General features: G+C 38.6%; 1 protein-coding gene across 3 annotated transcripts in view; it reads right to left on the bottom strand.

The window, feature by feature from the left end:
• Positions 1–16,303, bottom strand: part of ITPR2 (inositol 1,4,5-trisphosphate receptor type 2) — a 279,885-nt gene that overhangs the window by 156,853 nt on the left and 106,729 nt on the right. For all 3 annotated transcript variants that reach the window (XM_064460370.1, XM_064460362.1, XM_064460379.1), the window contains 8 exons: positions 14,224–14,417; positions 11,417–11,549; positions 10,426–10,483; positions 8,720–8,885; positions 6,592–6,765; positions 1,790–1,879; positions 1,511–1,636; positions 199–321 (listed from right to left, as the gene is read on the bottom strand). In XM_064460370.1, coding sequence (XP_064316440.1) covers positions 199–321; positions 1,511–1,636; positions 1,790–1,879; positions 6,592–6,765; positions 8,720–8,885; positions 10,426–10,483; positions 11,417–11,549; positions 14,224–14,417 — 1,064 coding nt within the window. The remainder of the gene's footprint in view (positions 1–198; positions 322–1,510; positions 1,637–1,789; positions 1,880–6,591; positions 6,766–8,719; positions 8,886–10,425; positions 10,484–11,416; positions 11,550–14,223; positions 14,418–16,303) is intronic.

The raw sequence follows: 16,303 nt of genomic DNA on the forward strand, positions 1-16,303 counted from the left end.
TTAAAAACAATGACAGAGAGAGCAACAATAAGGGAGAAAAGACAGGAGAGAGAAGACAGCAAGGGAGAAAAGACAAGGACAGAGAACAGAAGGCAGAGAAAGCATACTTTAATGAATTTATTTATTCAGCACTGTCATTTTTCAGCAAGACCAAACTTACTTCCACTTATAATATTCTCCTTAAAATGTAATACTTACCCCTGGAGTTAAGAACAAGTTGAGATTTTTGTGGAGCAGAACTTGATTCTGAGGATTTCCTCGACAGAAATTCTGAAGAAAAGTGTGGGCTAAATTCATAACTTCATTCATCTTTTCATCGCTCTGCAGAAAGAAAAGACAAACGAAATCAGCTGGACGTACCTAAAACATACTTGTTAAAAGCGTACAACATTAATTCAGCCAGGAACAAACCAATTCTCCCTCTGGCAAAAGCAACTGATCTCGTTTCCTCCAGGGTCCATTAGTGGCTGTACCTTACTCTGAATCAACTTGACCGTAGGGAGTCACAGGTAATAGCACAAACTCAAAGTAAGATTTCCTTATGCATGTTTCTTATTTCCTAGTTTTAAAAAGTGCTAATTGACTTGATTTTCAAAACAAGCTCTCTACCCTGCATTGATTATAAGCTTTTGAAAAGCTTTAGCTTTTATATAGCTACATATGGAAACATATTTATGTGTGCATGTGTGTGTGCACCTATATGAATATATATGTTCATACACATACTCCCACACAAATATATATCTAATTTCATCACCATTTTATATTCCTCTCATATAGTATTCTAAGTATGACTTGATGAACCACTTATACATATAAGCACTATTTTACTGAAGACAGCTGAATCCAGTGTCTATATGATGACATTAATGAGTAACACTAAGGAAAATGTAGGCCAGAAGAGGTTTTATCTCCTCTCAATGCTTCCTATAAGATCTAGAAAGATGTGCTCTTTAAAAGGCTATCTAGATCATTCATTTGTATGCTCAGTGCCGCTAAATCAGTACAAAATCACATTATCTTCTGAAAAACTTGCAAGTGGAACTAGGTTAGAGGCTTCCACCACAGAAACAAAGAAATTATTTCAGACTTGATCCTTGAAAGCTTTTTATTCATCTTATGTATCTACGATTGCCCTCACATCACTACCCAACAGTGGAATTCAGATACCCTGCCAGGAGCTCCATTAAATCGATACTTCTTACTGTGCAGTGACTGCAGATCTAAGGTTTGCCTATTTCAGGAATGGGATGATAGCACAGTGACATCCAGGTACCCAAGGCAGCAAACATTAAGTTCTTAATAAAACCTGTTCTATACAGGCAGCCATATTTAAACTTAGGCCCAAACCCATTATTCTTAAGGTAGAAAATGGCATCATCATTTCATGTTTGTACCAGAGTTGACTGAATTCAGTTTAAAAAAAAAAATTCACATTGACTCTTAGGCCTTTTGAGGCCTTTCCTTTTATTGAGTTCATGTTCTTTAGCACTAAAATTATGAGAATAACCTTTTCATAAGGTATCTGCAGAAGGTCCAAGACTACCAAGTGGGCACCCATATTTTTCAGCAATCGTTGCTGTTGATTCCGACATTTTTTATTCTGAACACAAAGTTTGCTGAGTCGAATCAAAATCTGTAAATAAACAAACAAATAAATAAGCATGCAAGCAAGCAAAGAACCAGTAATGTCACACAAAACCAAACTAAAATACATTCTTTCAAAATAATTACTAAATCTACTTATCAAACAAGTATGTCAAGCAAGTTTCTTAGCAGATATACCAACCTCTTTAACAATATTGTAGTTATTGCTTTTATTGCTGTCTATCTGGGGTTTTTTGGTCCCATCCTCTATTGGGCTCAAAATATTTGACTCCTGTAACAAAGAACACACAACAAGTGGAGATCTATTGTAAATTCCTCAACATGAACTAACTTATTAAATAAACAGCAAGTGAAGATGTATTACAGCAGCTCATAGGGAACAGATAAAACACAGATAATAAAGAAAGCAAATTGTTTATTCTTTATCCACCAGTCCAGTGAGTGAAAAGATTCACATTCAAGCCCTTCCTTTCTTTCAAATTTCCAACACAATGAGGCAATTACTCTATGCCTTCATGCTTCTGATCTTCCTAAAAAAGAACATGTCCCTATCACAGACTAGACTTCCCAAGGAATTTAGATACTATGAGAATAGGGACCGTAAGTGTATTTCAACAGCCATCACTTGGTCCAAAAATCTCTATAACAGCTGGAAAGATTACAAAGTCTGTGTATGTGAACATTAAAAAGTCTGGAAAAAGAGCTTAAGATGATGTCTGTAGTTGAGATGAGTAGGGTGGGGTTCTCAGCAGTATGTGGAAGTAGCACGTGGAAATTAGAGATGCTCCTCCAATGAAGAGGACAGGATTTAAAAACAAATGAGAACCTTATGTTAAACTGAAACAGCCAGTCATGACGCCGTATGCTTTGGGCCTTGGCTCTTAGAAAGCCCCAGCTGGGTATGACAGATAAGAGAAATCAAGTCAGCAAGTAACTGCCAACACCCACACACCTTTCCATGCATATCTCAATCAAAACACGGAAGAACATATACACAAATACTGCCACTTAGAATACGGGCAGTGGTTTGGTTTGGGGTTTGGGGTTTTTTTTTTTCTACTGCCAGAAGTTAAATGGGGAGAGGCAGATTTCTAATAGCATATCCTTGGTCCTAAAGCCAGGAGCACAAGCAGGGATTGTAAGAAAGGTAAGCCCTTCTTAACTGGAAACATATAGAATTGAAAGATTGGACTTTGGATACTTAAATTATTAGGCATGTAGGAAAACTAGCAGATCTTGAGACTGCCTCACAGTATAACCACAAGGATGCAAACCAGTATAACAGCATAAAAAAAGAACTAAACAGGTGCACTTCTGAGTTTCATCACGTCCTCAAACTTCCTACTGTTCTAGAGAAATATGCTAAAACACACATGTGCACACCAATCTGAACATTTATACCTCTTGAAACCTCAATCTGAGCTTTCTTAGCTGATGGTGAAGATGAGGAGTTCTATAAACCCCATCTGGTCTTAATTTCCAGTAGGGCAAGAACAGCTGCACCAGTTGGCCATGGAAACAGCTTATAACAGTGTCAGCATCACAGTTCAGCACGGTCATGTTGATCTATGCAACAACAGTGGATTTTTATTTGTTTAGGTTTGTTAGTATGCATGCTGCCTTCTCTCTAGCTGTTTGAATCAATACTTTGGAAGATATTTCAGGCTTTTGCTATAATTAACCACCCTCCTCTGCTCTGGGACTGTGGGTTAACCAAGATTAATTTACCTGTTACTTTTATCAGCATTCTTCCTCAATCAAAGTAGTTTTATAATCCATGTGAACTGTATGTCTTATCTGGAAGTGCTGATCAGCATTAAACTGCTGAATCTATCCTTTCTCATAACAAAATAAAAACCTGTTTATTGAACCCATAAGAGTATGCCAGGGGTGTAGTTATCAAAAGGTAATCACACCACTGGGATACCAGAGACACTCAGTTGCATATCTTGCCTCATTACGCCCCATGACAGACATTCTCTGTCACATTTTTCCATAGGGGACAGGGAGTCATAGAGATCGCAGTGAGAAAGGTTCTCATCTGAGTACCCCAACTTTAGGAAATGGTATTTTCTGAAACAAACTACTTTCTCTATTAATAAAATTCCTGGGATATCACTCTGCATCAGTCTTAGGATCCTTTCTTTCTAGCCCCCAAATCAAGGCCCAGATTCCAGCATTCAGTCCAACCATTTTCCCACTGCTGAAATAGCCTCAGTCATCTCAGCAGGACAGCTGTGCAAGGCACCAGTCAGCATCACGCTGGCACAGTTTTGCCCTCCACAGGCTGTATTTAATTTCCAGGGACACAAGGGGCACTCTCAGAAATTTCAGTTTACAATCTCAACGTATATATGATGTTTCAGGAGATGTTTGTTTAAACATTCCCAGAACCAAAGCAAACTGCCACAGACCAGAAAAGGAAGACAGCAAGGTGCTTAAGGGTGCTGCAAGTTTATATCACTTGAAACCTCGCTGAACTTTCTTAGCGGATGGTGAAGATGAGAAGCTCTATAAACACCACTGCACTGTATTCCAGCTTCACCTGGGAGTCCTTCCACTGAGACTATTTCTCCTCCTCAGATCTATGTTTCTGCTGCTATACCACCAATGCATCCTCCAGTGACAGGACAATAAAGACCACACTTTCCATAGTCCATGGTATCTATACAGACTCAACACCCTTCCTAGAACTAATCAAGTAAACAGGCTTTATCTGCTTTTCCCTTCTCAAGTAAGGCTCAGTTCTGTGACATCAGTTTTAGCATTTCTTCCTAACCCTATGTGGTGCCTAATTCATGTCTGACCTAACTCCAAGAACTCTTTCCTATAACTCTGATCTCCAGTTCCTACCAAGATGATCCTGCATGGATGTTAAGATTTATAGTTTTTCCTGTGGAAAACTCTGGATACTTTATTTAGAAGAACATGGCCTTTTTTCCACAAATCCCACCTCTGGAGTCACATGACTGGAAAAAAAAACCCAGTGTTTAGCCCCATCAGGTTATGGTAGAAAGGTGGAAACAACTACCCAAAAAGACTCAGAAGGCTAAGGACAAAAAAAATATTTGCTTTTTTAAAACTCTTGTGACTATCTTACAATGTGCTTCAGTGAGGACAGAAACTACGGCTTAACATAAAACTGTTCTGGAATGTAATTTAATCCCATGTGCTCACTTTAATGTTGTTTGGGAAAAATTAAGCACAGGCAAATGAAGCATATTCCCTAGAGGTTCATCCAGCTCAGTAGTGAATACCCAGCATCCATTCCACAGGGATGTTTATCTGCTTGAAGCTAGCCACCTGCTTCACACATTGTAGATTATGACCAGCACCTCACCTCTTACATCTGACTTAAGATCTCAAAGACCATCTAAAGAAGTTTTGCCAGGTAAAAACATTTCCTGACTGTTAAAGAAAAATGGACAAGATTCTGAGCTTTTGTAACCTGGCACAGCTCTCATGGAATTACTACCAGGTGATCTAACCAGTTGTGCAGATTACATATTACTGTTCTGATAGAATACTCTCTCAGATCCACCAGAGATAATATTGTGCATCTGCTGAAGCACTGATAACCTATACAGACCCACCGATGCCTCGTGGGAAAAAAAAAACACTGAAAATATCCTATTTAGAGATGCTTCTGTTTCAAAAACATTGTTTTGCCTCTTCTTCCTGGAGTTTCTTTGTTATCAGGGCTATGTGTAGGAATAAAAAGGATCTCATTACACTTTTAAAATGTATTATATCTAAAAAACATTGTAAATATCCTGCTGCAATTCTGTATCCCGTTTCCCCATTACCTTTTCCATTCATTAAATACATAAAGGAATTTTTTCTTTCCTGCTAGAGCTATTCTTGAGGAAAGTAAGAAATCCCACATACTTAAGCTCATAAAGGCCAGATTCTTTCCCTGTTCTGACACCACTAAATTCAGCTAAGTTGTATCAGACAACAAGTAGAAATTAGGATTCTCCCTTGAAGTGCTGGATTTTCTCCCCACACGAAGCCACCTAAAATCTGATTTCCCATCTGAAAGGCCAAGTGTTCATCATAGATATCTGCAAACAACCTGTATCTTCTCAATGGTTCTTTCTTTTCCTCAATGCACTGTTTTCACAATGCTGTATAATCTCCACTTGGCGTCCTAGTAAACTTCCCCTGGTGGCTTCCTTGCTCATTTTCTTTCTATTAGGGGAGACTACCATGGAAGAGTATAGGGAAAGTGCTATGTTAGAAATTGCAGTTCTTCAACTCTCCCCAGTTCCTCTAAAGAAAATGGAAATGTGGGAATAAATATTGGTGGGAAAGCATGCTTTATCTATTATTATGCCATAAACCTCAACCATAGCAACTCTTGCAACATTTTGCATTTTCTTAAAGACTCACACTGGAGTTTGGTGCGTACATGAGGACCTCGGCTTTCATCGAAAAACAAAATAAAAAATTTAAATTAATTTTTTAAAAGAAAAAAATCAGGTCTTCATAGTTCCCAATTCAAATCCTAAAGTTTCTCAGATCACGATATACCCCAAGAGTGTGGGGTGGCAAGAGTGAAAAAAAAAAAGTTTGTTTGCCTACAAAATCTCAATATTCTTAGGTCAGTCTTATGTTTGATGGAGAGTGGATTACTCATGATGTTTGAAAATACAGGTCTGATTATGCTCCTCTCCCCTAGTTGCAGGAACAGCTCCTGCAACTTCTTTCTGCTCCTTCCTTCTTCCAGCAAGTCAACACAGCTGCCAACATGGGATCCCTAGATTACTTCCTTGGCCACAGAGTGATGCCGTACACCGTGGCTTGCTCACTAGCCAGAAAGAAAGGCAGCTCTGTGACATAAGAATGCAGCCACCGAAAGCAGCCAGAACACTGCACATTCTTGCTTTGCCACTTTCATTAATCAGATCACAAATCTGCAGTTGTTCATTAAACTACCTATCAATATTGAAACAATTCTAGCAGCAAAGGCTTTAAACCCACCTCTATTGGCTCTTCTCCCCCTTTGGTTTGGTTGTCGCCTGCCTCTCCACTCTCATAATTGCTGCTCTTCTCAACCCACAATTCTGATTTTTCTACAGTCAGACGTAGCTGATCAAGATCAGCCTTGATTTGCTTGTAGTTATCAACATCTTGATTAGACACCAGCAACTGAACCTGGAAATACAGAAAATTGTGAAGCTATTACAGCAGTAGCACCAGTGCTTACGCCTAGGTAATTTGCTTGACAGTCTCCATTCTAATCCCCTCTTTTCAGGTGCTTTATGTAACCTTTCCTATGAAATTGAAACACGGCACATGCATGCTTTTTAGCCCCCATTCATCAAAAACCTTTAACAGAGCTGGAGACTGTAGTTGCCCAAAACAGGATAGTTATAACATTCACAACATTCTCCCGCCTTCTTCAATACACTGCAAAACATTTTCAGCACAAGTACAGATTTACAAGCTCTTGAGTTCTATTCAGAGTTAGCTCTGATGCAATGACTATGATCCTCACAGTACTAAAACAATACAATTACAAATAGTGTACCCCATCAGCACAGTACTTCAAAAGAAGGAAAAAAAAAAAAAAATTATATGACGAGGAATCAGGACATCCAAAGAAAAGTCAGAATGGCCAGTGACTTTAGTGATCACCTACATCACCATAATCACATATTGAAAAATAACATATATTCAACACTGTTAGGCCAGTTTAGAAAGACTTGTTTGAATAGAGCTCATGAACTGACTTTCAGGTTCATGTAATTTCCCACCATCTGAGTGGTTGCCTCTGCTAAGATTAATCTCACTTCTTTTTCTGTACTGCTCAAAATTATCTGGGTTTTTTCACTGTTATTTGTAGTTCTTGATTTAGCACGATCTACACATTTCCTTTCTTTGTAATGCTCTTTGCTCTCCCAATATTATTAATGAAAATAATATACAAAAAACCTAACAATAATCTTTACAATAAATCAATAAGCACTATTCAGAAATCACACATATGTAAAAGACTACAGTCACATGGCAGATAAGAACACTGATAGGGACATTCTTTTTTTTAAAAAAAGAAATCACTAATTGCAGGCAAATATTCACTGTTTTGTAATATAAAGTTTTCATCATCTTCTTTCTTAGCTTAGTAAAACCTTGTTATTTTACAGAATTTATGAATGCTGCTCATCCACAGATATCCATATTCCATGATCTCTCTAGTCTTTTTTGTTTACTTGTCAATCAGCCTTTTCCTTCCTTTACGAAGCCATGCTAAACTACTCAACCCTTGCTTACCTGGGAATAACAGCTATTTGTGCAACTAACCAGCACGGCCTAACTTTCACAATCTGGTTGGAGGCCTTTATGCTACACTGCAAAAACATTAAATAAAAGCTTTCCAGGTCTTTATCATTCATCTGTTTTTAAACAAGAGAAACCTCCACATCTTACATAACGATGAAACAACACGCTATCAAACTCCTGAAATAAGCATCAGATGGTCTTATCAACATATGTTATATAGGGTTACGTAACAAATGTCTCTGTCATCCAGCCCCATGACATCAGATCTCCCCATCCTAATCCACTGACACACGGAGCCTGCACATGCACTGTTATCAAACAAAGAATAAAAGCTGAAAAGAGGTCTGGGTCTATTACTCCCTTCCTGTTATTTGGGCCTATCTGTCTCATGCAGTGGAGCACAATGCCAAGACACCTGAATTAGAACTAGAAACACCACATGAATAACAAGAGAGCTTTATAACCAGCCTAGGTAGCCCTAAAGACAGGGAAGTCTTACTGCTGACACCGTTACACTGCTTGCAGAACATGGGCTAACAACTCTGTCTCTGAGGGATCACTACATCATGTCTCGCTGTGCATCCCAGCTGTCACCATGGAGCTACATTTTCAGTAATGAATGCAATGCCAAAAATAACTACTGGGTGCACAACTATAATATACACTAGCACATGTGTTCAACACTAATGAAAAAAAAAATGTCTGCTGAATTTGGACCTTTAAGGAAATAACGCTGTCATGCGACAAACAGCAGTTTAGATAAGGTTACTTTGGAAAGACTTTCTCCACAGTCAGTTTCCTGGAATAAAGCTATGCTCATCCATACCTGTTTAAATGCTTGCAGAACTTCTGCTCTCTGGCTGAAGTGCTTAAATAGCAGGTGCAGTGCACCTGAGAGCAAAGGAGGGTAGTCATGCATGATGAGGTGAATGAGGACCCGTAAAAAAGTTCTGCCCCCTTCATCATCAAGCTGAACCGCATTCTTCTCCTTTCTGCAACAGAAATGGGAAAAAAGGACCAAATAAAGCAAAATAAATAAGAAAAATAAAAGCTTTTGACAGAAATAAGCCTGTACACACAATCTTCCTTTGACAGAGCCCTTAAAACCAAATCAAATATGCCACAGGATGGAAACTATAAATATCACTTCAACATATTTTATAAGGACTTCAGTCCTACAGTTACATGCCGTTGCAGCAATCTTGTAGCAGAATGGACACTATGGAATGAACATAAATATGTATGAAATGTGTCAAATATTGTGATTAAAATCCATATTGCAAAAACATTAATTTATGGCTTGGATAAATTGTGCCAAGCTCATCCCCAATCCAAATTAATAGAAATAAACAGCATTTCATCAGAGATTAATTTGGCCCTTTTCTTTTCACTCCTTCCCTTTTCAGCTTCTATTAAAATTTAATTTAAGGAAAAATAAGCTCAAAAATAGTAAGAATTGCCAAAAGCATTGTATTTCTGGAATAATATTTATAATCTGGAACAGCAGAAAGCAGATTTACACTTAACATATCAAAGCAGAAATAATGTTTCCAAGAAACCATTCACGCTCTCTGTTCATTTTAAAGATGCAGATGCCAAGGGCTATGTGTTGTTTTACATTATGGGAGTTCAGGGAGAGGACTGGAGGCATTGCGCTCTCTGGTAAAGATTGAGAACACATAAGGGACTGTAAGAGGAAAGATCAGAACGCCTATATTGTGGATCCTTCTCCCTAGCTCCAAGAAAAAATTTAAAGTCTATGGCCTTGTCTAAATGGAATTCGTTTTTACTAGTGTAATTAGAATTATACCCCTAAAATTAAACCAATATAGTGATAATGGTAGTAACTCTCCACTATGGATATTTTCTGTGCTTTTTTTTTTTTTTTTTTTTTTTTTTTGTCTTCTTCACAGTGTAGCTGAAACAACTTCCAAACCAGTACAGGCATAACTTGTGATCTACAGGCCTCTGGTGGTCTGGAAGATCATGGCAAGCGGTCAACAGTTGATTTGAGGAATCATATGAGGGAGATGATTGTTGACATAACTTTCTTAAGAACTTCAAAGACCAGGTGCAACAGCAACTGGTCATGTAATCTCTGGGAAATACTGAGGGTCAACAGTAACCTACTCATCCAAGAAATTTGGGGCTACAGGCATGAAGTACACCAGAAAAGGTCTTTCTTTAAAAGCACCCATGTGAGGCATTTTAAGAAAAATAAGTAGTGTGTTTTAGCTCAATACACCTGTACACCACTCCCCAGTTGCCTATGGGAACAAGTCAAAAACTTTCTACCAACTCTTACAGCTAAGAATAACGGGGTCATTTCCAATCCCATGGCCATCCATACCCCCTGGGCTGTTTGCCCGTTTGAAATCCAGGTCTTCTCTGGCACTTTTCTGTCTATGTAATAAGTAGTCATCAAAGGAAGAGGTATGAAAACACACACAGAATAAACAGAGATTGTCCATGAAAAATATCAACATGAACTAAGACATGGATACAGAGAGATAAAACTTCAGGGTGACTTACCTGCCAGCAAACATGGTTTCAGCCTGAGCTGCAATTTCATCTATGTCAGGAACGATTGCTGGAAAACAATCAAAATAAAAATAAATTTTAAAAAGCCGGTGATAATTGTTTAATCTGCACAGGAAAAAAGAACTCTGTTACTCTTCAAAGTCAATGTTATCAAGTAAAGGTCTAACTATGCATTCCTCGACTAGGCAAAATTTGTTATCTGCAAGATAACAAATTCTGTAGTAGGGAAGAAACAGGACAAGGGGCAGAGTTAAACTGTGTATTACTATTACTGAGGGAGAGCCAAACTGTAGTGATGAACCAGAGCCCTCTGGTGCTAGGAGCTGTACAAACCACCACCAGTGACCCATAAATGACAGAGAATATGAAATTTACATTTTTTTTTTTTAGATCAGCCAACCCCCACAAAGCAGCTAAATGAGACACATGAACTTTAGAATGTTTATCATAAGCCAAATCATTTCCCACACCACCATTTTGCTTCTAATAGCTTTAATATACCTTACTACTTAAGACTTTAGTCCCCCTTAGTCTCCCCTGTTATACAGCACCTTCAATTAAAGCAATTCTCCCCTACTTGAGGGTGGTCAGGCAGACAGCTGTCAGCCTTTGGAACACTTCTGTGTCCATGGGAATGCTCCCTAGAAGGCCACTGCATTCCCATACCACATTTACCTCACTTACATCTGTCCTCATCCAACCCCAACCATTTTTACATGGCCTACCCTCCACTACATTTGTCATCGTGCAGTGTTTTGGGAAGAGTACAAATAAGATAATAAATTCTCAACATGGGAAAAAGGAATCACATGTTTTTTTAGAGGAGGACAGGACAGCGAAAATCTTTGCTTTGCTTAAGATTTTAATTTTTCCACAAGCTTTTCAACTTTAAGCAGCATGCATGTTTCTGTGTAGTTGAGTTCATTGCTTGCAGTATTCTACACAGAATTATTTTACATTGCAATACAATAGCAACATTTACCTGAGGCAATCCCTGGTGTGTCAGGCGGGGATGTTGTAGAGCTATCAACGTTTTCATTGTTTTCCCCAAACTCCCTCTTATAGATAGACAGCATGTAGGATATTCTGTAGTCCAGTCTAACACTGAGAATAAACTACAAGAAAAAAGTTTAAAGTAAGACTTTTTTTCTGCCTTTAGCAATACAGAATAGATTTTTCTGTGGTGAAATGTACAGAGATATATGATTACTTTAAGTACATATGTCCACGGCAAAAAAAAAAGAAAAGGCTCCATTACATCCATCAGTATTCTGTGATTCCTTTGTCCCTCCAACCATCCTGACACATACTGAGAACTCTAACTGAATACTAAACAGCAGACTGGATTTGTCCAGGGGCTCCAGCACACTGCCTTGTCCTCACTGCCTGTGAGCCAGATGAGTACATCCAAACCCATGTTTCATATTTCAGCTGGACTTCCAATGCCCCATGAAGATATGGAGTGGAGTGGGGTTGCGAGTAAAGACAACAGGCTCAGGGCTTACCCCCTCGGATGTCTGACAGCCAAGGGCAGCAATGCAGCAGTGAAGCACAAGCCTGGTGTTGTCTTTTTTTACATTGTTTTCTCCTCATATCCTCAGCTGATCGCTAGCAGCATGTTCTTCATGAGCTCCTAATAGTGTTGCCAGCATGGGGCAAAAAAGAAGTTTGGCTTTGGAAGCTACCACTGTAATGGCAGCAGAGATCCCCCTCACTCAACGCACTGCTTTCTTCTAGTTGTCAGTGCCTTTTGCTCCTCAGCTGCAAAATTGGAAACTCACACAGGAAAAATCCTAATTCAAATCTGGAAGTGCTGCTTTTATATTGGAATTGTGAGGAAAATAACTGGCTGTAGACATTAGTACCAATTTAAGGACTGACACACATACATCTGACACTTCACTAACTGACTGTCCATCACCTGAGTCTCAGTGTTTCCCACACTTATGCTTCTTGCCCACAGTAAATATAAGTGTATAGTGATAGAGGTTTAAGATCATTTAACATATTTTACAATCAGTGGGGATAAAGGACCTATGTTAAGTTACCAAGACTCAGGCAACAGGTGATAACTTAGCAAATGGTGGCAACCTGTTTCTTTGATCTCTAAAGTCAGACAAGCTTCCCAGACCTGGGGTACTGTAGGGCTATGCCACCTAAAAGTAAATAAAATGTCAATTTAACAAACAATATCTTTTCTTTAAAATCTTCTAACAAAGAAGTAAAAAGGCAGGTTTACTTTGGTTCCATGATCAAGTTACCCTATAATTGCACAAGCAAGATTTCTAAAAATAAATTTCCCAAGTCCACACGTATCAACTAAGTCTATCAGGCCATCTGTTCAATTCTGAATGATGGCAGAACAGAAACTGTTAAGTAAAAAATGTTTTTACTTAAAGGAATAAAGAGGATATATTGAGAATTAATTTGTTATAAACTGAACTATTTCTTAGAATAGTTTTAATCACCACTGTAGTAGTTTTGCATGATAATACAATAAATCTAAAATATTCTTACTGGCCTTTTAGGGTAATAGCACAGTAATAAAAGGTAAAACGATTTAAATTAATCCTTCTTCATTGCATGTTAACCGAAACAGAATTATTTTGTATTTCTTGTGAACTAAGGTCATATATATGCACATTTACTGTGATTCACCCAACATATGACAACGTGCTAATCTGCAGTAATTTGACCAATTAAGATTAAATGCTCTCCAATCCCAGGCACTCTTGCACTGGACGTGCTGTGAAAAAGGAAAGAACGAGACAGAATGTGATTCTCTTGCCTGTGAGCAGACAGGGAATGCACAGGACAAGGTTGGTGTCCTGGAAACATCCTCCTAGGCATCAACCAGCAGAGCAAGACAGTATGGAGAGAAACTCAGTCACAAAACAACTGAAAGTGAGAAGTAATGCACGTGAATGGTATTATTTAGGTGATAGAACTTCATAACAATCTGCCCTTCACCAGAAGCCTTAAACTAAAGGAGCTCTGGAACCAAAGTATGCAGTATTGCGGATACTCTCACAATTGATAGTCTTTCGGATGATGAGTAATTAAAGTAATCTAAATAATTTATAAGCAGTCAGAACAAATGGAATCCTTCAAAAGCAACAATGGTACCAATAGATCCACAGAATTTATAGAAAACACTGAAACATTCCTTCAGGGCAAGAGTATTGCAGAAACTGGGATTTGATCTACAGAACAAATGTGTGCCACTTCACTTACTAATAGCACAAAGTGAAAATTATATCTCAGGAGGCATGCTACTGTCATATAGCTTGTCAGTTCAGCTGGGAGAAAAATCATAGCAGCCCACAGACTATTCTCAATCTAACAGTGGAAATCTGAAATGGACTTCAAAAGTGCTGCATGGCCTTGCATGACTTCAGTGGGTCTAGGTTCAATTCTGCCCTTCACCAAACTACTATAAAGTCAAATAATCTACCCCAGTGTAAAATCAGTGTTAATGAGACTGGAAACAGACATACTGTCTTCAGAAAACATTAGTGAGACAGACTAAAGGACAAGTTCTGCCTTTTCACAGTTACAGACTTTCTACAGCATTTACTTCCTTCAGAAATTAAGTAGGTGTAACAGAGTGAGGACCACAACTGCACTGTTGTTCACACAGAATAGTATTCTTCCTCATATCAAGGTCTTATTTTTACAAGAATCAGCCCAGGGAATAGTTAAGGATGCAAGTAACGTTTACTTATTCACATAGCAGCAAGTTCTAACTGTGAAATGGCTGCTACGTAATATCCCACCAATTATTATTACCTGCAAAATCTCAATGATTTTCAGTTTGGTGTCCATTACGATCACATCTTCATTGTCTGAGGTGCTGGTTTGCTTGCTTGGGTGAATGTTTGGCTGTACATCAGGGGCACTGATGGGAAATATAGATCCTCTGCTCAGTACCATTTGGGTCATCATCTCTCCTACACCATGGATGGTCCTCATAACATTGTTTCCTATGCATTAAACAAACACATATATATTTGCCAGCAGTAAAGCTTGCTTGCAAAGCATACACCCATGTCATCAAACCCCTTTACAGTCTTAACAGGCATATTGAAAAATAAGCCATCAATTCCTGTCAAAACTCAGGAGAAGGAATTCATTTAAATTACCCAATGTTTTGGGGACAATTTTCTACACCGATTTTCCCAAAGATCATTTCTTACAGGGCAACAGGTGGAAAAGATGCCAAAAGCTTTCCACAGCTCTGTGAATATGTTCAAGAAATCATAAAAAGTAGAGCAAAAGGAATCTCAGTAGATCACCTAATCCACTCCTTTGTCTGAAGGCATGTTACCTACATCTAAAACAATTTCTGAAAGAGGTTTGTTTCACCTGTTTCTAAGAATATTTAAGCGTTGCATATCCCACATTATACAACATGCCTAGGCAAGCAATTCCAGTAACTTGACTATGTTTATTGTTAGAAAACTTTTATTGTTATTTCCTTAATATCTTCTACTGCTGCAATTTACAACCTTGCTCTTTAGACACATGGAAGGAGTTCATTTTCCATGCCTACTCCCACTGATGTCTTTGCCATGACTACTGCACATAATATATGTGCTTGACAGTAAGGTTGCTTTTGGCACTGCAGAATCTGGAAGGAGTTTATTGAAGTATCTGATATGTCACACTAAGAGAGAGTAAAGATTTGAGGCTGTGCAAGTCCGATCAATCTCTGTATGTGGTCCAAATGACAGGCCACAAACCAAAGCCAACCGATACAACTAGTCAACCATCCCCCTTCAAAAAGTCCCAGGAGAATGTCAGGCCATGAAGGCTGTACTGAAGGTCAAACTATCATCTGTCATCACAGTGCTGTTCGTAAGTTATACCTGGGGGAAAAAATTATTTTACACTCATGGGAAAAAAATTTAGTCCAGTCTAGTTGCGCGGAACCTATCAATGATGCCAGTTCAGTAAAATCCACCAAGAAATACCATCTGCTCCCACAGATTATACTGGTCAGTCTTTATAGTGGATTTTGATTTGAAAAGTATCTCAGTGAATCAATGGCTATCTTCTTCCAAAGGTGGGGAGAAGAAAGAACGAGAGTATTGTGCTACCTAACTACATGAATTAGTTTCCTTTCTTGCAAGGCACAGATCTGAATGAATGGAGCAAAGGAAAGGAATGATAGCATCTCTTTGCAGAAAGAGTGCCAAGACCTAGACTACACCAAAGGCAAACAAAAGAATGGAGGAAATGTAGCTTTGCTGAGGTAAGCCTGAATAGTTCTTGTATGTCTTTTAGTACACTTTAATCACCGTGCAGCTGACAAGTTTTACTCACACTGAAGAGACCCTCTTCCCAGATAATCTGCTGTAAAAAGCCAAAGCTATATTTTATTTTGTTAGCAATATCCTCCTCTTATGCCCTCCTTTCTTCAATCCATAGAGCTCAAGTACTGCATGCAGGGAAAGAGGATGCCTTCAGCCCTAACTTTAAAAGGAAAACACACATAGAATTTGCTTTTTCAAAGTGAATGAGGCAGATTAGTGTCACGTTTGAGGTCCCATTCGGCATCTGGTGTGGTGTGCGATCACTCTGAATTGGTCTTTTGAAAATAATACTTCCAAGTCCCTACAAAGGGGGGGGGGGGGAGAAAATGTATTTCTGACTTTGCATGATGTTAGGAAAAAAAAACCCTGTAAGTCAAACTAAGGGCTAGATCCTCACATTAGGCAGGCGCAGAAAGTTCTCCTAACTGCTTATACCAGTATAAAGCATATAAAATCATTCCAAATAACCTTCCTGCAGCAAAAAGAAAATGGTGCATTTTCCTTTCAGATCAAATAAAACAACTGGGGAATATGGTAAAGATATCTCTCCCCCC

Source organism: Phalacrocorax carbo, chromosome 1 (assembly GCF_963921805.1).
Source record: "Phalacrocorax carbo chromosome 1, bPhaCar2.1, whole genome shotgun sequence".
NCBI lineage: Eukaryota > Metazoa > Chordata > Aves > Suliformes > Phalacrocoracidae > Phalacrocorax > Phalacrocorax carbo.